The sequence below is a fragment of the Sinohyriopsis cumingii genome, chromosome 6 (genome assembly GCF_028554795.1).
Source record: "Sinohyriopsis cumingii isolate HCF-2022 chromosome 6, ASM2855479v2, whole genome shotgun sequence".
NCBI classification, from domain to species: domain Eukaryota; kingdom Metazoa; phylum Mollusca; class Bivalvia; order Unionida; family Unionidae; genus Sinohyriopsis; species Sinohyriopsis cumingii.
This window is the reverse complement of record NC_142966.1, coordinates 42,929,046-42,953,483: the sequence shown is the minus strand read 5'-3', so window position 1 is coordinate 42,953,483 and position 24,438 is coordinate 42,929,046. Positions and strand designations below refer to the sequence as shown.

At 34.9% G+C, this 24,438-nt stretch overlaps 1 protein-coding gene across 1 annotated transcript in view; it reads right to left on the bottom strand.

Annotated features, from left to right (window-relative positions):
* The window catches only part of LOC149796801 (cyclic nucleotide-gated channel alpha-3-like), a 39,312-nt gene extending 17,497 nt beyond the window's left edge, over nt 1-21,815 (bottom strand). The window contains exons 1-3 of the mRNA XM_089960280.1: nt 21,597-21,815; nt 2,952-3,094; nt 2,025-2,236 (exon numbers count right to left, since the gene is read on the bottom strand). Of these exons, the coding sequence (XP_089816406.1) occupies nt 2,025-2,236; nt 2,952-3,094; nt 21,597-21,815 (574 nt within the window). The remainder of the gene's footprint in view (nt 1-2,024; nt 2,237-2,951; nt 3,095-21,596) is intronic.
* Nucleotides 21,816-24,438: the final 2,623 nt, after the last annotated feature.

Below are 24,438 nucleotides of genomic sequence, written 5' to 3'. Positions count from 1 at the left end.
TTGAGTTTATTACGGATATCAATGATGCACCGGGTATTGATGATATTGATGGCGACGTTAACAATCTAGTCGTGTACGATGATGTTATGTTAGACAATCAAAAGAACCCAGCTAGGATATTTTCCAGAGGCAGGCATAAAAACACTGACGTGATATATGTCACTCAACGATACACTCAGATTCCAAAAGTAATTAGAGACAACTGTAATATTCTTGCTGTATTCAACGGCGTTGATACACACACGCTACGAAATATTTGGCAGACATGGTGTGGCGGTGACATGGACTTTAATGGTTTTCGAAACTTTTTTAGTCATGCTCAGTCGACCCCACATGGATTTGTAACGATAAATTTACATGATCCTCGGACACGATATCGTATCGGACTTGACCAAATATTCGGTTAGTTGTAAATAATTTTCATTGTAAATAACCACTTAGCAGCAGAGGGGGCAATGACATCGACGCGGTCGTCGATGTGCTTACCGGACGCTGACGACGCTGGGGATCGGCGCGCAGAAGGTGTTAATTAAACCAAATGACGTTTGGACGATCCCCCAACGACGTCGTCGTTTTTTTTTTACCAGGCGCTGACGACACTAGATCGTTGAGTGCAGAAAGTATTAATTAAGCAAAATAACGATTGGACAAAATGTCCGATTCGCCCCCTCTGCTGCTGATTGGCAAGAGGCAACTGTCCGTTGACCGAGCCAATGAACTCTTCACAACCTTTCCCATTGTGTCCGCAACAAAGTATAGATCTGACACTTTTGTAGCTTTTCACAATCACCTTTGCAAATTGATAAGTTGATTATTATTTTCTTTTACTGAGCTTCTATTTGTATTTACGCTGATTGAATCCATATAAGACTCGTTTATGTTTTAAACATCAAAGATGGTTTTAATGAAGAAAGCAGAGCACTACAAACATAGTTATCTCATTGAACACTGGATGCTCGGCTATTAAAGTAAATCACACGGTAATGAGTGTGGAATAGCAACGAAGCACAATGACGAACCAACAAGAGGTAATTAAAATATTTCTAATGTATTTACAGTTGAGTAAGTAAATATTCTGCTTTAATTATTATTACAAACTACCATAAAATAGTTTTTTTTTCTCTCTCTCTCTGGTTGATTTCACTTTACTGTTATGATCATTCACATGTCCAGAGACATCGTCACATTATACAAGCGAAGATCATCTACGCTCATCTTTTTCTCCTATATCTTGCTACGATGCTCCTGAGAGAGAGAGAGAGAGAGAGAGAGAGAGAGAGAGAGAGAGAGAGAATTACGATAAGTGCATTTTTGCTATTGTTAATCCCTATGCTTATCTGTTGGTGGATTAGTTTGCTTGCCTGACAAACCAACGCAGTGAGAGAAGGAAGGGGTGGCCTTTGGACATTTTCATATTTAATTAATAATAATCAATTCTTAAGAAATTATTACAGGATTAAGAAACAACAGTATAGCATTAAATACGTTCCAGTATGAGTGACTGGTAACCAAGACATTTACCGTATAGTGTCGACAGGTTGATGCAACTTTGTATCATTAATTTTATGAACATTGAATATAAATCCCGAGGAAAATTTACTCATATCACTTCGACGAACCAGGTTCTTGTAGGTTGCTAAGTAAAAGGTAATTTTCAAGGTTTTCATCCATCCCTAATTCTTTTCTCTCTCACTCCAGATTTATGCGTCTTTTGTCACTTATGCATGAGAGGGGAGGGGGAAGGGAAAGTAGAAAGGATTGCGATGATATTGTGTAGCATGTTGTATTCATTTAGAAATCGGAGATTATTAATAATTTGTATTGTTATTTTCATACGTCACCAATAAAAATGAAAGGAAATTCATCATTCATATAAGGAATCGATAACACACAGTTGCAACAAATATTATTGGATGCGTTATAGCCAACAATGCTTGTTTATCACATATAAGTTAAAATGCGAAAACCCAGAATGAACGCAATCGCATACATCTGTAAATGCACCGTTCTTGCGCGATTCTCACCTGTCCGCATGGAGACACACATATCCAGTATGTACATGAAATCACTGATGTAGTCAAGGGTAAGCCATAAGGCCGTGTAGTTGTCCTGCAGTTCCCAGAAAACAGCTCGCACTATTATGAAGATAACGTTGTAAAGCACCGCCGTTGAAACGAACATTAACCAACGGTAGTACAGGTTGCTGGAAGGGTCCATAACAAAACCACGCCAGTACCTATTGAATAAAACGAAATATTGTGAAATCATCCAGTACATTCATATCATTCAAATGTTTTTAAAGAAACCAAGTTTCCAATTTAGACGGATGTTGTGGAAAAGAAATATTAATTTTAGAAAGGGTTCCAGTTACTGACGTTTCAGTTATCAACTCAAAAAAGGTAAATATGTCAGTAATCATCTAACCCTGTCTGACGAATAATACTGGGTTTAATTGGTTGTAATACTGCGAGAAAAAGTGTTCAATGGGATTAGATGCATTATTGCATTGTCAGGAATTACAAGAACTCTAGCATCTTTCTCTGGCTTTTATATGCTAAGTGCACATCATCTGTAAAATAAACCAATAATTACCATCAAAAATGATGTGTTTCGTGTTAAACAATATATCGCCAGCAACAGGCACTACGATATGCATAGTACATGATAGTCAAATACAGACTTGCCTTTGTTTGTGTCGCAACCACCGCTACCGAAGCTCTGGCCGTTCGATTAAGTACGATTAAGTCGTTCAATTGTAAAAGTACAAACTTGTTGGAATATAATAGCAAACAAGTGAATCAGTAATTTTGGCAAGTCCGCCATGCCGTTGCCAGAAAAGTGATTTTAGTGCTTATAAACGCAATCAAAACATGTAGCAGAGCTATATATATATATATATATATATATATATATATATATATATATATATATATATATATATATATACTCACTTAATATCTGATATTTTCCTTGCCCTCCTGTCCGCCCCATGTTCTTTGTCGTTTCCTCCCATTGCAACTCGCTCCAGGAAAGAGTCCGGCCTTTGGGGTAAGGGTCGGGTCCGCCATGGCCCAGTTGCCCACGCCTTTATTAACTGAAAAAAGCGAACGAACGATGGTCAGTCTCCATATCGACAAGTGAACCAATTCATATACCATAGTTGTCAATATATGTTCATATTGACAATATTCATTTAGTATAGTTTTAATCGAGCTTTCAGGCAACCTTAGCAAGAAACGCAGTGATACCAGGATTGGCAACGTTCAGAATTCTCAGCTGGTATTGCAACGATAAAAGAGCAAAACAATGAGCAAAACACGAGCATTATAATGGAAAACGTCTGTTATATCCATGTAAAATAAATTAATTCAGGAATTATTAATTTTTCTATTAATTGAAAACAGGAATAAAATATGGCTGTTAGCCATTTCGTATGTTCATCGTGCTTCATACAAGTCAGTAACCTAAATGAGAGTAGAGACAACCAACCAGACACTCTTTTATGTGCTTGTATATTAGTCACCGAACATATTTCTAAGAAGCTCTCTCTTTCTAGATCGATCGATTGGTTATGCTCCAAACTGTAAGGGGCTGGGGTCTTGCCATCATTATCACGGTGTGTCTGTAATGGGAGGTCAGACGGTATTATGAATATTTGATCTGCATAAAATTGTCATTTATGTTATTCACAGCACAGAGAGCTAATTCAATTCCCGCTGACGATTGTGTTAAAGCAGCTTTGCAAATTACCATATTCTCGTAGTAAGATATACGTGTGCATCCTATTCATTACCCATCCAAGAGTAAGCTTTAAAAACGATGCGAATAATATTATCCACGGGTCGGTTTTAAGAACGAAAATCATCTTGAATGTGACCGTTATCACAAAGGACCAGCTGGAGTTAGCTATCGTGTTGTGTTCTTGGACAAGGCACTTTCTACCAATTGCCTTGGCACTAAATAACCTAATTGTGTTGCTGTGCCGAAAGGCACTGAACTATTCCAAACCAAACCATTACCAAAATAAGGATAGATGAGATCTCGCCGTTTTTATTCGTACCATACAATAAAAAATGCTTTTAAGTTCTTGCCTATTAATATACTTATACCCATACTTCTTTCCAAACAGAGAGCATCTAATATTCCGGTTATTCATTTTCAGCCCATTAGCGACCTTCGTTCCCATAAATTGTTTGGTTCGTGCCTCGCAAAATAGTTATCAGTATGGGAACAAAAGATGACGTGTTTTCAATTAAGATTACGTTATTTATTGGCTCCACGTCGTTTGCATAACGATATTGATCATAATCACATCATAGCTCAATTTAAGACTCTGCCAATCGGTAGGAACCAAAACACCATTTAGTTACGCGGCCAAGAACAATAAAAGTGTAAGTGAACTGGCATTCAATTAAGTGCTACTTTTTTCCCCAAAGAAGAAATATCCTTCCCATATTCATGCACCCTATCATAAAACTAATAGAACTTTATATGTATTCACTTGAGATACTAGACATATGTATGACATTATGTTGGTTGTAATGGCGCCGTCACATTATATTTCACAACCTGTCTCTTCTGAGAAAAGACTCCAAGTATTTTACCCAAACCTTTTCGCGAGAAAATCACAGAATGTTTGAATCAGTTACAGTACACTGGCATCAGTTTGACTCAGTTGCATTTGAAGCAAGGACTCACAAATGCCTTTTAAAATGCTTCAATTAATTTAAGAACTTGTTTGTGGATACCGGCTAAAGTACGATGGTGAAAACTCTCGTGTCAATAAACGTGCTGATTATAGCAGCATATTGTAATTTGAACAATGCGAATTTATGTATTTACAACTGGAAAATAACAGTTAGGTTCAAAGCAGTAGAAACGAGTTTTGAATGATGAAATATGGTACTACTAATACCATATACTACTGAATGCATTTACAATGGCTTGGTAGGTGAACACACTCATGTCGATATCTTACGACACAATAAATGTTTAAAAGAATCAATATAAGCCTGACTAAGAGCACACTACTTATCTGTCAGTCAACCTTTCAGGCTGTTCCAGATTAAAGCATTCAGTACTCAAATGAAAGAAAAGATAATATAACTATGGAAGGATATATTGACTCCTAAACCCCATAAGAGGAAGGATATTTGTCTGACCCTTTAACCGCATGCTTCTCTGATTTCATGCATTCATCATCCATCGGCACATCCACACGTACATACATACATACATACATACATACATACATACATACATACATACATATACACATACATACACATACATATACGCACGTATACATACATTAGCGTGTGCGTACGTACATACATACATACACATACATACATACACACACACTTACATACATACATACATACACATACATATACACACATATACATACATGAGCGTGTGCGTACGTACATACATACATACACATACATTCATACATACATACATACATACATATATACATACATACATATACACATACATCAATGCATACATACATACATACATATACACATATATACACATACATATACGCACATATACATACATGAGCGTGTGCGTACGTACATACATACATACACATACATACATACATTACATACATACACACACACTTACATGCATACATACATACATACATATACACACATATACATACATGAGCGTATGTGTACGTACATACATACATACATGCATACATACATAGACACACACACACATACATACATACATACATACATAGATAGATACATAGACACTCATACATACATACATACATACATACATACATACTCACATTTATATAATAACTTGTTCAGATGCTACCTTTTAGTTTGTGCAAATATAACTGTTATGTTTGCTTTATTGCTTTCATATATCTCTTTGATTTATCACAGACTATATGTTTTTTTATGTAGGTCAATAGTCTTCGTTTATGGATATTTTGTGCTTCGTGCTTTTCAGTACCTAATGCTTTTTAAGATATATTTAAATATGAAAATAAAGTTGTTCACACACACACAAATATATATATATATATATATATATATATATATATATATATATATATATATATATATATATATATATATATATATATATATCATGAGATATGATTGTAAACCATGATCTAGTTTTTATATGTAACGTTTTAATTCTTCATACATTCATCGTTCTATATACCCACCTATCATCCGGCAAATAAGACACACACTTCTGTTTCTCTTCTCGCCTACACACTTGCTGTAATGGCCCGACATTCAGATCTAGCTACGTTTGGTATCGTTAGTAATTTCACGTTGATAACAACGTGTTTCAGATTGATATTGTGTTTTTTTTATTCATCACTCCTTGTTATTGTTGTTAATTCCTTTCTAATTTTTGAAGCGATTATCAAGAAAATCTTTGTTACCCAGTTAATATAGGCTTTAAAAACCACAGTATTCATTGTGTTTAATTAATGAATTTTTAAGTTGCAATTTGGGTATCTTTGTTTCTAAGCACTGTGGTAGTTTGTTTCTTCCTTTATAACTTCTCACGTAAATACCACTGTAGTCTTTTAAACGTTTTCATTTTCAGATATAAGTAATCATAACTGGTAGAAAACATTTTCTTATACAACCTGGCCTTGAGAATCTCACTCAGGGAGAAGAATAACCATCTGGAAACTATAAATGCTCACCAGCTGTTTCTACACCAATTGCTCGGTGATAAAGTATATAACAAGGCTAAAGAAAATGTAACTTCAAAATGTGAGGCAGAAACTCAGACATTACTAGCTGATATAGTGCGTATGGGCAATCATTCAAATGAAACACAAACGGAAAAGAGGGCTAAAGCGATAAATGCTCTGGACTCTGATTATATCAAACGGCGGAAGCATTTATCGGATCAAACTGAATATACGGCCAAGTCAACTGACTCAAGGGAAGGAGTGACGTTGACACTGTCCACCATACTCAATACCTCCAACGAAGAACCTACATTAGTTAAAGATAACGGTGTACGTGATTATCACCAAGATCAGAAATACTCGGCACGAGTACACACAAGGAACAACGATAGGGAGAGAAGGTCACCACTAGCAAACAATCCGGGCACCTCATTGAAGGACACGGATAAAGTAAACAAACCGATTGAAGTTATCACAACCAACAGAAACTACAGACCACATAAACGAATGAGAGACTCTTATGAACGTCGAGTTCTAATGTCAAGAATACCAGTTGATAGAACAAGAGAGGAGATAAGAACCTGTATTAAAAAACACGCTAAAATTAAAGGGGTAGAAGTAATTGACTCTCAAATATTAAAGCATTGGCGAGTAAAAGGAGGAAAGGACACTTTTACTGTTTTAATCACGGTAGATAAGTTAGACTTTGAGAAAGTTTTAGAGGAAGGTTTTTGGCCAAATTTTGTATGGGCAAGAGAATGGTATGAGGATTATGGTGATAAGGACACCCAGCAGTACTGGCGTAAATAAATAAAGGAGTAGTAAGTAAAATACATATATTATGGTAAATTGCTATATAGTCTTTGCAATACTTGTGTTGAAAATCTATTTTTCGTTAAGTCAACTAATGTCTAGTCATACATTTCGTTTGTTGACGTGGAACGTAAAAGGAGTCATGTACGGGTCACCTTACTTGTATTCTTTGCTAAATGAGGTAGATGTTGCTGTACTTACTGAGCATTGGCTTCTCCCGGAGCAGCTCAATTTCCTAGATAATATACATCCAGATTTTAAATCATTCGCACGCTCTGACAAAAGACTAGCAGTAAATTTCGAAGAAAGGCTAAGGCATACGGGGTTCGGGGGAATAGCAATCCTTTATAGGAAATCACTCCGCGTTAATCCCTTGTCGAGTGCTGGCAGTGACAGAGTTTTAGGGATAGAGGTAAAATGTAATGATAGACTTAAATATTTTATATTCGGGGCACTTTTGCCATCAACTAATTTTCCTATTGCAAGTTACTCCGAAATAACAGAAGAACTAAAGGATCAGTTTGATATTTTCTGCAAAGAAGGCATTCCCGTACTTGCCGGAGACTTCAATGGTCAGCTAAGTTCACTGTTTAGCTCCAAAGCAAATTGTTTAACATCAAACGCTAGAGGCACTATTCTGGAAAAGTTTCTGAGCGATAGACATTTAATATCTGTTAATAGTCAATCAATTTGTGAAGGACCAGATTTTACTTTTTTCTCAACCGATGGCAAATCAAAATCTTTGATAGACCATATACTATTGCAAAAAAGTAAATTCGATTTAGTGGTTAAGGCAGAAATAATAGATGATCATCCTTTGAACATTTCAGATCATCTTCCTGTAAAAATAGAGTTGGTCACACCTTTAATACATAAGGCAACAATGGCTGACGAGCATATCATTCATTCCATAAATTGGAAGAAATCCTCAGCAGAACAAATAAATAGATATAAGGAAGCAACACGCAATGAATTGTTAGCGCAAATGCATAAAGCAGAACTAGCGACGAATGTCGATATTGAAATTATTATTCAAGACACAGTAAAGATTTTACATGAAGCAGCTTCTAGGTCTCTCCCCATAAAGAGGTTTTGCCCATACGCTAACCCCTATTGGAAACTATTAAACGTAAAAAAGTTTCACACGGAAATGCGGCTGAAACGCAGGGTATGGATTTCTAATGGTAGGCCAAGAGGCTGGGAATATATATCATATGCGAACTATAAGAAAGCGAAGAAATTGTTTGCAAAAGAATTATTGAAAGCTAAAGAAATATATGATAGAGAACAATTTAGTGAGCTTGAAAAGGCTGCAGAGCTCGATATTTCTACTTTCTATAAGTTTATACGGAATAAAAGAAATAAACGCGATTACATTCACGAAATCGAATCAAACGGAAAAATTGTACGCGATCACGACTCTATTAGAGAGTTATGGGCAAATCATTTCTCCAGTTTATCACTGCCTGACAATACTTATCTGTACGATGAAAATCATTACCAGATGGTCTTAGCAGAGGTCAGAAAACAAACTAAAGAAACCTATTCACACTTTGATGAACTTGTTGATAAAATCCCCACTAGAGACGAAATCAGTAGTGCAATTAGCTCTCTCAATAAAGATAAGGCATGTGGCCACGACGGTATTGTTGCTGAGCATTTACTGTTTGCGGACCCTCCAAGCAGTGTACAATTACTTGAAATTATATTCACAAAAGTGTACGAGGCCGAGAAGTACCCGTGCCACTTTAAACAAGGTTTGGTTATACCAGTATTCAAAGGAGGGGGAAAGAACAAAGTAGATATGAATAATTACCGCGATATAACTATAATTCCAGTGCTTCAGAAAGTTCTAGAACAAATTATATATAGTAGACTACTTATATTTTCTAAGCAGATCTCTTTTCCAAATCCGTTGCAACAGGGTTTTAGAAATAATTGCGGTAGTATCACTGCAGCGTTCTGTATCAAAGAATCTATGTGCTACTATTTGGATAAAAATACTCCTGTCTATGCTACATTTCTTGATAATGCTAAAGCCTTCAACACAGTTTGGCATAACGGGTTATTCTACAAGTTGTACAGACTTGGCATCAAAGGGAAGACCTGGCGCATCATGAAAGATTCGTTTGAGAGAGTAACAAGCTCTGTTTTATATGCGGGCAAGCTGTCCAAACGCTTCGATATTAGGCAGGGTGTAGGACAGGGCCGTATCTTGTCTGCCTGGTTCTTTCTTGTAATGATAGATGATTTGATCACGGAATTAGATCACACTTTGCGAGGTCTAAATCTTGTTGATCTCCACCTGCCTTGTGTCTTATTAGCAGATGACACAACTGTAATGTCTAACTCGCATCATTCAATGCAACAGCTGCTTGATACAATTTCCGACTATGCGAAAAGGTGGAGATTAAGATATAATGCAGATAAAAGTTGCACCATCTTGTTTACTAACAAAAGAACGACTGGTATACCTTCTTTTATGCTCGACAAATCTCCAATTCCGGCAGTCAAAAGTAAGAAGTATGCCGGCATACCTCTAAAATACAACTTAAAACCAAACGACGCGATAAAGGAAGCATGTGATAAAGGCAAACACTTGTTAAACTCTTTATATTTTATTGGTATCAGAGATGGAGGAATCAACCCTCTAACAAGTCTGAAGATTTGGAAAAGAATTATTCTACCCTCGGTCCTATATGGATGTGAACTATGGTCAGGTATCACAAACTCAAATATAGAAGAACTTGAGTTATGCCAGAGATATGCAGCGCGACGTATGCAAGCTTTCGATAAATATTCGCCTATGGAGGCAACGAGTAGTACCTTAGGACTCGGGTCAATGGAAGCATACATAGATAGGATGAAATTGCTCTTTTTCAACCGATTGTGTAAGGGCGATTGGACTTTTATCTGGAAAAAGATTTTCATTATGCGCCTATGTCAGTATCTGAACAATCCGCTAAAACAGACGGGATTTATACCTGATATTGACAAAATAACTAAGAAATATGGTATGGGAAGTGTTCTTTTAGACTATGCTGAAAGAGTACAAACTGAAGAAAAACTCATCTGGAATCGACATATTATTGATATTATCCAAAACCATGAAGAAACTACCTGGAGAGCAAATATGGAACTAAGGGATGATTTAATTCACTTCAGAAACATTCATTTGGACTTAAAACCAAGTAATATATGGTTTCTTGGACGTAAATTTCTATCCATGTTATGGCCTCTCTCTGAAGTAATGAAACTATATATCATGCCTGTTGGTAAAATTATGGTATGCAAACTCTGTGGAAAAGAGGCTGACGACAGAGCGAAACATCTTATTTTAGGTTGCGAAATGCTGCTTGAGGAACGAAACGTTTTCTTTGAGAGAGTGATTGACTCTTTAGAAGTGAGAGACGGGGTTAACTTATTCAATCAAGAAGACGATATATTGTTGGAGACACTTCTTGGAAGCAGGGTTGACTGCATGTCGTCTATTGACGATGACGTATCAGATACGCTCATGTTGGTGACCGCAAACAGCATAGCTTCATTCTACAATAAAATGTGTGCCCTGCTATCAACTAACATGCCCTAACATGATATTAAAAGTAAGTAGTAAATTAACATTAAATATAAACAATTAAAGGCCAAAGTCTTCTTGTCAAATCCGCAAATTTTGTTGTATGACAGCTGTTTGTGTGTGTGTTTATGTATTTGTTTATGTTTATTTCCAAGAGATTTCTATATGGTTTTCTGTATTTATATATCTCATTTTGTAAACACATTAGTTGACGATGTATATATCATGCTTGCGTTCTCGTCTATGATGGGTCTCATAATCCTATGATATGTATAATATGTATCTTAGCAACCTGATATACTCTTTGTTGTAGAGGTAACTAAGTCATTTAGACAGTCAGTCATATATAAATGCATGCACGCACGCATACGCGCAAACAAGTATATATATGCATAAATACATGCGTCATATAAAGAAAAAAAATTACATATAGAATTACACTGTTAAAAGTTTTTCATTTCATTTTCGTTACTATCTCGAACTTAATGTTAAGCACATAACACTATAGACGTATTAACTTTTCGAAATATTATCATCATCAAGAAACTGTTAAAAGATTAGTGCCTTGCTCCGCCAAATGACTGCAGATTTGCATAATTGCAGGCAGTGAGATATTTAGTTTTGTCAATACGGTAGCTGACACAGTATTACTATTGTATTTTTGTCAATTTTCTGTTTTATTTTATGATCTTGTATTATCATGAATTTGTTTATTCTGATGTAATTTCTTTTTAAAGAGGAAATAAAGTCAGTCAGTCAGTCAGTCAGTCAGTCAGTCACATATACATACATGAGCGTGTGTGTACGTACATACATACATACATGCATACATACATAGACACACACACACACATACATACATACATACATACATAGATAGATACATAGACACTCATACATACATACATACATACATACTCACATTTATATAATAACTTGTTCAGATACTACCTTTTAGTTTGTGCAAATATAACTGTTATGTTTGCTTTATTGCTTTCATATATCTCTTTGATTTATCACAGACTATATGTTTTTTTATGTAGGTCAATAGTCTTCGTTTATGGATATTTTGTGCTTCGTGCTTTTCAGTACCTAATGCTTTTTAAGATATATTTAAATATGAAAATAAAGTTGTTCACACACACACAAATATATATATATATATATATATATATATATATATATATATATATATATATATATATATATATATATATATATATATCATGAGATATGATTGTAAACCATGATCTAGTTTTTTTATGTAACGTTTTAATTCTTCATACATTCATCGTTCTATATACCCACCTATCATCCGGCAAATAAGACACACACTTCTGTTTCTCTTCTCGCCTACACACTTGCTGTAATGGCCCGACATTCAGATCTAGCTACGTTTGGTATCGTTAGTAATTTCACGTTGATAACAACGTGTTTCAGATTGATATTGTGTTTTTTTTATTCATCACTCCTTGTTATTGTTGTTAATTCCTTTCTAATTTTTGAAGCGATTATCAAGAAAATCTTTGTTACCCAGTTAATATAGGCTTTAAAAACCACAGTATTCATTGTGTTTAATTAATGAATTTTTAAGTTGCAATTTGGGTATCTTTGTTTCTAAGCACTGTGGTAGTTTGTTTCTTCCTTTATAACTTCTCACGTAAATACCACTGTAGTCTTTTAAACGTTTTCATTTTCAGATATAAGTAATCATAACTGGTAGAAAACATTTTCTTATTCATAATTATTAGCACATATATTGCTAAACTGAACATTTAACAATGTATTTTATACTAACTTTACATTGAATACGACTCGGACGCGCTAACCACTTAGGTCACTGGAGCGGTCGCACTTCATATATGAATAAACTGTTGCATAACACACATTCGAAATAATCACTGCTAGATCTGATACCCAGGTAGGTGATATTCTGTATCTAATTGCATTAATCAGGTATTGTTGATGGCCGAACAATAGTTTGTACAGTCGAGTAAGGCATCCTGACACTTTTTGCGATATAACATAATCGGTTTCCGATCTTAATAACTCATTTTGTGGTCAATTTTCATGCAATAATTACAACGTCGTTAGATGCATCCTGTTAATAACATTTTTTTTTCTCTGAATGATTTAAGTCAAAGACATGTTTTCCCTAGGGAGTAAAGAATTCTCTTCAAATCTGAAAAGGTCATTCTAACATTTTGTTACGATCGTAATGTACACACTAGTTTTCTGTCTCCAAACTCGTATTTAAATTTAATCAGAAATATAAATGATGAAGTGCCTGTAAATAAACGACGAGGAGGTGACGACCGCAGGGTGATTACCCTAGAGATCATCAAACTTTGATTGTTTGAACAAAAATATACGTTCCCATGGAAATGAAATTAAAACCATTTGTGCTGGATTACGATTAATTGATTGCTATAATCAGAGAACCGTTACGTGCTAAGTAGAAATACTGGATTCGTCCTACATTAGGTCACTAAACGGACTGTACTAGGTTATCATCCTTTCATAATAGATATGTTTCTGCACCTGGGCTGACATTTATCCGTCTCAGGTCCGCAAATAGGATGTCAGAACTAGGAGAAAATACCGAGGATTTTTTAAAAAAAAATTGTAATTCACAGGGGCCTACTGGAGAGCTTTTTCTAAGGCTCAGCGATCCTGTCCGCGGGCATGGGCCGTCAAAATCCTTTCATACAAGATCCTTGCAACAGCCTAATTGCTATAGCAACGCTCATAAACACGATTCAAACATCACATAAACAATACACGGGAAAGCTCACCTATTTGTTAATATATAAAAGAGATACGGAACGTACAAATATTGGAACAACTACTAAAAAGAAAGGAATCTGTTGCTAAAACAAACAGATTAACTCGCAAGTTTTAAGCTATTGCTCTCAGGCGGAGCACGAAGTCAGAAATACTGGCCATCTTTTAGACCCTTACTAATGTTTTTATCATAAAAACTCATTACACTACGGCAACATGATCAGCTCATTTCTGATTACCTGTATGTGGCAGAGATGGTCGACGATTTCTTTATAATTGCAACTAAATACATAGGCAATTACCACCTACCAACGACTAATAGCCTATACTATACAGGATATCAAAGAGAACATGCACATGTACACGATTGCAATTTGTTAAAGTCCATGTTTTTAATTATTTGTTTTGCAGCTGAATGCATATCAAATATCAACACTAAGAAGTGAACTATAAATGAGCTTGTCTCGTCCAAATGATTAAAGCTGTTGAAGTCAATCAATGACTGGTTCAATAACGGAGCTCATTACTCACAGCCTTCATGACCACATCTTCCCAATAATATTCAGAGAAGCCTAAGTTGTCCCAACATATAAGATCGATTATCCACTTGATAAAGAAACTATCGTTGTGTTAAGTATAACAAAACACTTTAAGCTCTTTAATAGGGACCGGATCAAATATTCCTCTGACAATATCTTACACCATTGCTTGTCTGCTTTCAAATTGGTCTCGTGTTTCATTTTACCATCATTCGAATATTACAAATATTGTGCCTAGCTATAGACCAAAACAAGTAAGTTCCAACAGTTTTCATGGATTTATCGAAAGCATTTGATTGTTCAAGCACAAACGCATCCTCCATAATAAATTAGCAGGCAAACGGACTTTTTAGTTTGGCAGTAACCATAATGACAGATTGCCTATCACACAAAAAATAATATATCAACACAAGTATTCACCTAGTTTAAAATATTTATATAGAGGTATCGCGTAGATCAATTCACGATCGCAAACCTTTTAATATTTTCCGTATTTACATATTTTAATGATTCTACTTTCTATAACTGGGGGACAAAACAACATTATTTGTGCTCACAACAAATTTAATCTTATGAAAACCGAATTAAAATACAAATTTTACTAGGTGCTTTTCAGAAGGCAACGTTAATAGGAAAGAAAACTAAAATTGTTATTTGCTTCCCCACGAGACGAAAATATCTTGCGAAGATTTAGTAGAATTACTTGGTTTCGCTTTGGACTTTATTACAAACCTTACTCAGGCATCTGCATCTGTCTAGCTGTCTAATTCTTTCTGTATCTTCGATGATTTATGTGGGCACAGGTTGTATAGAAATGTTGCATTCACCTGTTTATTCATGTATGTAGCAATGTATTGTGTTTGACTCATGTACTGCATTGGAGATACGCTTTTTTGTATACGTAAAATGAATTAAATTTTTATTCTATTCTGTATCAGAGGTTGGATCATCGATATAAAATTAAAAGGATATGTAATAAAACACAAACCCACGCGGCAAGGTTGTTTTTCAAACGTGATGCTGTTTATTGTACTGGAGGGGCTAATCATCCCAGATACACTGGTTCGTTCGATATTAATTAGCCTTTAATGTTTGAACTGGGACCGGATACCAATACCGTTTGACAGTGTGTCAATATATTAAAGTAAAAGAGCCTATCGTTTAATAGCAGGCAAAGCTTAGCGAAATCTTTAGATAACTCGTTTATGTATAAATTATAGAATTGGCTGTTCGAAAACACTGGGACATTAATTGTTTCACGCATTCTCCATTGTCGAAAAGAACGAGGAAACACTACCAAGTATTTGTGTATTTAAGTTCCTCCAACAACAAAAAAATCATGGTCATGGGACGTATTTAACGTCAATACCAATAATGATATCTTCCAACTCAAATACGTTAATTCATGTTACTTGACAAAATGAAGATCATGCGTTACATGACACATGACGTCACGTGACATAAATTAAACTACACACATATCTATCAAGAATTGCTTGCTTCCAGAATAAACTTAGTTCATGACGTACATACAAAAGTTATCAAGGGACTTATACATTTGACCGTTTACTTCCAGTACCAGTCTAAACGAGTCCCACCTTATTGATTTATGCTGCACAGCCTCTAGTAGAAGACGTAAATTGCGGAAATCGCAAATTTAAATTGTGTATGTTTGCAAACCATTGCGTGATCTTGTCTGCAATGCACTGTGGTCATATCTAGTCGGTGGTATTTCGACAAGACAAAAAAAAAGACATGAATTGAAATTTTAAATATGTAGGCTGACTTAAACAGTGATGGTCGTATTTAGAACATTAGTAATGTTACCATGTTGATCGAGTATTTCATGGATAAATGACCTTCGGTGACACGTGTATCCTTCGGTGGCTCGTGTAAATAATGGAGGCACATGACCGTGTTAGTTGACTTTTCTTTTGAAGATGATTATATGAAACATTGTATAAGTAGCTCCTTTTCCTAACTCTGATCAAATATATTCTGTACTGCCTTACCTCACAATATCGACTCCGTAATTTGTTAGTGCATTTCCCTAGAAGCGAAATGAATACGACTTTGAAACGGATTGTGCAAATTCATAAACATGAGTGTTTTTTGATTTTAGGCGCGGTACTATCAGTCTAGGCGCCAAGCAGAGAGTGGGGTTGGGTGTGGTCTGTAGGAGAGGTTAAGGGTGTGTATACGCTTTGAGAGTATGGTAGGAAGAGTCCAATACTTCCAAACTGAACACTCCCAGCACCAGATCTAAAATCTAAAAGCATGAAAAGAGTTTAGAAGATTTATAAATTAACCCCTCTGTGGCGAGAGACAAAATTCCACATCAGAGCGGTCTAAGTTATATCAGTACTTCACTATGTATTGCAAATCTAGCCTCATTCTCACACTAGCACATAACGCATTCCTACAGCAATTCATAAGGAATCAGCTCCAGTCAGAGTGCTCAAGAGAGTGATGCGAAAGAAAGTTTGTAACAGGAAATGTTAGACGCACTAACCAAACTGGCGACAACAGAGTATATCAGAGACAAATTATGTGAACTTGTTATAAGGAAAGTACATGAATCTGAATGTGTGTGTGTGTGTGTGTGTGTGTGTGTGTGTGAGAGAGAGAGAGAGAGAGAGAGAGAGAGAGAGAGAGAGAGAGAGAGAAATATCTTACAGAAACGTCAAGAAAGAACTCGCATAAATTTAAACGGAAATAACTCTTATGAATAAAGGATTTGTTCACATATCAAGCAGAACATGGGTGTTGAAGAGGACACCCGCTGCAATTAAATTTGTAATGGTTTATATCACAGTTCTCGGTATTGCTGACAGAAAGAATAAAACAATAGCGAACATTGTACTGAGAAATTTGCCGCTTTCCTTTAAATTAAAAATTGGTGGATGTCGCTAGTAATTATATCCTAGCACGTGCTAGAGAGAATCGATCAGGAAGTAGATATATAAGAAATATACACATATGTTAATAATCTCATTAATCTACATCAGCGATCAAAGGGACGATATCGCAAATCCAACTGTCGACTTCTCAGACGAAATAAATTAATAGCCAATAATGTGTGACGCATGCTTGAGTTGTTGTTGTCCAACTGTTTGCAAACCGACTAACAGCAAAATTAAAGAAATTTGATTTCCTGGTGAGATGACGGAATTAAACCACTAAACATGGAAATTACACGAACGACTAAATATGCCAAAGAAACTTAATTTGTTATGTACTGATGTGCAAAAAGTGTGCAATTTTTCGTCTTTATTTTTTATGCTAACGCAAATGATACATAGAATGTATGTTGGGGTTTGGACCGAGGCAAGGAAATCCCAGTCAAGGGGTTGTATTATTTGTGTCCCCACGAAGCTTGCCAGAGTGGGGAGACATATAATGTAACCCCGCAACAGGGATTTCCTTGTCTCGGTCCAAACCCCAACGCTGATTATTTTTCTCACCCAATATTTTCCTTTAAAGTAAAAAGAATTCTTCACCAGTGTACACGTCCAATGTTTAGATGCGGCGCATGAATATAAATATGTTAATGAGGGCTGTGGTATGACCGTTGCGTCCGATGAACACAGTTTATATGCGTGAGCAAAGAAAAATAACAACATAAAACGTCGCATAATAATTGTAGGTTAATGCATTTGTATGAGAAAATATGAACGAGTTTTTGGATGGAATACTGCACGACCATGGGGGTGTAGTATATCCTTCCGACGAAACGAATTCATATTTTCCCATACAAATGCAGTAACCTTTTTATTATATGCTCATTATTTTATTCTACCTAAGGCTTAATTATATAAACAAAATACACTACAAGAAAAAACGTAAATGAATGTATGCCGCATTCCAAACTAAATACACAAGCGCATATTCATCATTACACAAATCAACATTATTACTGCGCACGTAACTCCGCCCAAATAAATTTGAACTTAGTCGCGCGCTCGACATAACTTTCGAAAGAAAATGACGTGTCTAGTTAAAGCTGAAATTTGGAGTCATATTGTGAATGAATGTTCACTGCAACAACTTTTCCATTTGATCTGGAATGAATAGATTTTGGTATTTTTCTATGTTCTAGGAAATTTCGTGATTATGGACTGGATTTGTATGTGACAATTCCACATGAAATAACGAAGCTAGGGAGAAGCGTGTTGACATCTGCAAATGTGTTTCTGTTTCTTTCACTGAATGTCTGAAATCATAATGTGGGAATAATATAAAGTCTTTCAATTGCAATTATCAAAAAGACGCTAAGGAATTTAATGCTTATTTCATTTTGAGTGCAGTAAGGAGATGTAATTGCACTTATCATCGAAATTACAGTACAATTTCGAAATGTGTAATCCAGATTGAGAACCTATGACATGACTCATGTAATTCGGATTTGCAGAATTAAGAAAATACATTTTGAGGAAATTCAGGATGTAAAACTGTAAGTATATTTTATTTTGCCATTCTTATCACCAGCTAAAGAAGAGAGTATATGACTTGTCACTTGAATGTTGTTTGTAAGGACCTTATCTTGCGTCTGTTATTTAATTTAGCTAGCCTAAATCCGAAACATTGTATCAACGCGGAATGTGCCAAATGAGCTGATATGTGGCAGTCCACGAAACATCTGTTTTAGTTCATTCAGAAACAAATTTAAACAACCACAACGTAAAGAGCCTCTTACGCGAGTGTACATGATTTGTGTACAAATCAAAAGTGCTGGCGTCTGCGTCCATTGTTTGGTTACAATAGAAAGTAGCTCCTTTATGCACGTGAATGCTATATGTGTATTGTCGAGCGAGTTCAATATCGGGTAATACTGCACGATTCTGACCATGTAAAATTAACGGGGGAAAAATCAGCATATAATAATGAGGTATTATCAGATTTAATATATGGATGTTATATGAAATTGACAATAAATAATTAATATTTATTACAAGAAATTGTTTTATTTTCATCGATTCCAAATTTGGAAAGTTATATTGTTAATAATAAAACGATATTGGCTACTCAGCTCTACTGTAGTTATACTTAGTACATTCTGTAAAGAAGAGTAATCTCTGGCTTTAGATTATTAATTAGAGATCTGTGTCACTATCGTATATAACTATTCTTTTCTTTTGGAGGAGGTGAAACTATTTTTGACATACTTGTGTTGTCCTTAATATTGATTGCAAAATTACCACCATGTATAACAGACCCTCCAAAAAACGGACTCTAGCGGAAAACCATGTCCTAAACTTTCAGGTTCACAGGTTATGTGAACATTTATTTTTCTGTCCTGGAATTATGTCAAGTGCTACAGTGAAATATACCTATGGATTAATGTGCTGACGGATAAATGATTCCTTCTGGCTGGAAAGTTTATTTTTTCGTCGTTAAATATTGTAGGCATGTTTTTTATTCAGCCGGAGCACAATGGAGATGCTTAACAAAATTAGAATAAAGCATGTTTTATATAACACTTTTTTATCCTATCTGTAGCAGTCATTTTTTAGGTCAGCGTCATTAAATGTAGCTAACAGTATATAATTTGTTTCACACGAAGTATTTAAAACTAGGTAGGTAGCTTTAGCTACATTAATGACGCTGACTTGAAAATGTACTGAGCTAGGCCTGGATATAGGAAAAAATTGACCATGCTATGTGGAACGGACTAGCATAATACCAAAGAGCTCGACATCGTATGCTTTTGTGTCTTTTTCTCTCTCAAAATACATTTGCATGGTGTGTTCTCAGAGATGGATTTACCGTAAGTTACTATGTTTTTGTTATATATTTGTTGTTTAATTTTAGTACAACTACGTCAGGCACAGAGGAAGACAACAAGGGTTTCTTTTTTTAAAAAGTAGTTCTGAGGGCGTGGACACCTTGACCGAGACGACTGGTCTGAGATGACTAGACTGAGATACGAAAAGTAAGGTTAGCAAAGCAACTAGATTTCTTTGTCGCATGGGTGAGAAATATACATTTCTCCCCCCCCCCCTCTCTTTCTCTGTCTGTCTGTCTCTGTCTCTCTCTGTTTCTGTATCTGTCTGTCTTTCTGTCTGTCTACACACACACACACACACACACACACACACATATATATATATATATATATATATATATATATATATATATATATATATATATATATATATATATATATATATGCTCAAGGGCAGATTAGCTATTGGCATATAAAGTTATTCTATATACTTTGTCCTTCTAGAGCTTCTTTGACTGTAACATGTGACGTCGACCTCAAATAAACTAATGTAATATAAAAAGCGGAATAATTTAATCGTGTAATTATTAAGGCTCATAACTCGTATTAGAGATCAAATCCACTGAGCCGTGGCACTTAATTTGCAGGAGTAAAATGTTGATTACTATGTTTTCGTCTTCCCCAGTTAAAGAATTCGGTGCATCTTATCTTGCAGTCGTTATATATCAATGTAGCTTAGCTGCCGTCAAGAAATTTGTGTCCGTCGTATTGTGAAATCAGGTAGAAAGCCATCAGTACTGCTTTAATGTAAAACGTAATTATTTTCTTATCAGTCCCATCGTGATAAATGCATAGCAACGCTATTTAATTTATATCATCCAACTATATTCATGTTCACTCTATCTGCTGATGACACGTGTTGCACATCAAGATGTGTTATTATCCATCAATGAGAACAATGAAAATAATACTTGGTATTTTGGAACTTTGCAATCCATTGCCATATATTCCAGGACTAAATGCTAACGCACTCGATCGTCAGCTTGGTGGAATTCAATAAAAAATAAAATATTTTGTATCCTGAGTACTTGCTACGCTACTGATCCGATTGAATAGTATGGTATATGCCTTTTTGACTCAACTTCAAATCGAAAAACAACCTGACGATATTTCTAGAAATATAATATATATATATATATATATATATATATATATATATATATATATATATATATATATATATATATATATATATATATATATATATATATATATATATATATATACTATAGGTCCTCATGTTACCATTCCCATGATGAACAGTTTCAATAAGGTTTTAATAACATCCCAGTTAAAATGAGTATGTATGCAGTATATGTGATGACTAGAGTAGTACCTATAAAGTGCAGATATAAGTTATACAAAATTTGCATGTAAAATTCATAGGCATGTAGGAAAGACCCGTACCTGTAGGGTGCGCACTATTCTCTCCATTGTGGTGGTTTGCTTTGTTTCTTCCTGTACCGCCCGCTGCTCAATTCGGATGATCTCTGAGCATGCATCATCATCCAACGTTCTGGTCGATGACTGGGGACTGAAACCGCCATTTTCGATAATTTCAAAGTCGTCTTCTACACTCCGTTTAGCCACCGGCTCCTCCTTGGAGAGGCTGGTTGTAGCCATCATCCCCACACTGTACGGAAGGGATCTGTGGATAAAAATTCGGAGCTTAAAATAACATTTATAAGCAGTGTATTCCCTTGTTTGTTTTTTTAGTTTTTTTGCCCCCATTGTTGTTTCACTAAATGCTCGTTTTAACGATGAAATTTGTTTAGTGTTTTCACTAGCTTTTCTGTCCTTTTTACACTCCAACCTAGATGTATAGAATTTGTTTCAAAATCCTGTTCAACCTTTACTACTTGCCTTTGATTATATCGTTATTTCTTCTCACAACATACTATTAAGCTCTTGATGAAGACACGTCTTTTTCATGATTGCTTTTATCAGAAAATGTTACTTTTAATCTTTTTTCAATTATATATTAATGAATCATTATGTTTTTAAGATAGGTGCTAAAGAAAACCCGCAAGACATTGCTTTCGATTCAAAATAACTAGGAGACATTATTTGTGTTATTAAGCATGATTTAAAGGCACTCTACCAAAAGTGTTCAACCCGAGATAGTGTTATCATAAACGTATCAACAAATGGACACTCAAATGCGGGATTTCGTGTCCAAATTCATGCAATTTTTGAAGGGCTGAAGGCAGTGTGTTTTCTTCTTTATCTAACCCCTCGATGAAATCGTAACTATACCTGCTATGTTAAAATCTAAAATAGCAAGTAATCAAAATACATACGTTACTGCATTGACATTTGTTCTCTCTATAAAACATTTACCAAAGAAATACACGATTTGTTCTCACATTGTAGGGTACTTAAGAGGCGCCTAAAACAAATTTTGAAAACAATAAAGACATAGCGCAAATTTACGAGGGAAAAAAGCATTTTCTGTTAAGTTAACAAACCTTTAAAAATGCATGCTTCATAACAATTATAGAATCCTTTTTGTGCCTTTAACTTAAAGCGATTATGATACAGAGTCGCCAAAGCGGACAACACATCGCTTTGTCAGATGGTCATATGGTCATATATATATATATATATATATATATATATATATATATATATATATATATATATATATATATATATATATATATATATATATATATATATATATATATATATATATATATATACACCTGTGCAACAGGAAACATGAATGCTCTATGAGTTTTGAGCGTGTACCTTGTTTAAGAGTGGCACTAGCGTTTACACACTGAATTATGTCTCTTTCTTCTTTTCGATTTGTTGCTTGGCTTTGGCGTAAAAATTATTCAGCATAATTAAATAATTAATTCAGATGAAATCTAGATGAAACTCATGTTGCTTAAGGATATAATTTAGCATTGCCCGATATTCTGTTATTTTGCGACTATCTCAAGTAAGAAGAAAGAATATTTTGTTCTGTTCTGTTCTCGGTGTTAATATTATTTTATTAACAACTTATTACACAGCTAATTGAGTATCATACGTATTGCTTATTATAAATTGAGTAACACCTGACCTCTTTTATTGAATTTTTATTTCAGTACGTTCATATATATAGTACCCAAGTGCAAAGAAAACATTCCTACAGACATGATGTTAAATATTCCGTTGGGAAGTAAACATTGACGTTAGGTGCATGCGAAATTGTTAATAACAAAACAAAACGTAGCGCAGGAAGGGGTACTAGTCCATGTTCAAAAGCAAAAAAGTGGTCCGTGAATCTGCGTTCATTGAATGGTTATTAATTCTAAAAAATAAGATTGACTTTTGATTTATCAAATTATTATATTGGTGTTACTATGAAAACTGTTTGCAGGGTATGATAAAATGTTGGATCACAACAATTTTTATTTTCTTTTATTTTCAAAAGGTACTTAATAGCCTTTACATTAAAGTAATTATTCAAAGATAACAGCGTGCTGGGAGCTCGCTAAGCTGACTAAACGATTCAAAACCTTACTCATCTTTGATGTGATGATTGTTGCCTTCTTTATAACACAAAACAGAATGTTAGTATGAATTATAGGATTCGTCTCTTTCAACGTTTTTATTAGTAGCCAACAGCGAATACAGACATTCATTTTCATGCAGAAAATAACTGCATTGGAACATGGTATTGTTTTGAATGTTTTCCTAAATGACATAGTATAAAAGACAAAAAATAATAATAATGTTTTCTCTATGATATTAAAGTAGAGATACGATAATGAGTTGATCATAAAATGATAATTATGGCTTTCATTTATAACCATTTATTTACTGGGTGAAATTCAGTCTTTTAGAACAGTTAGAACGATTACTATCAGATGCAGTGCCCATGCATCAGTACTGTCCCTTTGTAACCTTACAGTTGATGACAGTTCTCTCCCTCTACTTACTTGCAAGAATAATAGACGGTCAAGTTGTCGAGTGAAAACTACGATGACATGTAATGTTCAGCTGCTACTAATATGTAAGTATGCCATTGAACAAGTATTGTCATTGCTGCTTCCAAATGAAATGATCGCAAATGGCCTTTATAGAATATATATATATATATATATATATATATATATATATATATATATATATATATATATATATATATATATATATATATATAAATAATGAGAAAATGTGTGGACGTGGATTAAATGCAAACACTAATCCTGTGCAACATACAGGTTACCGTGACCTCGGATTGTTAGGATGCAGA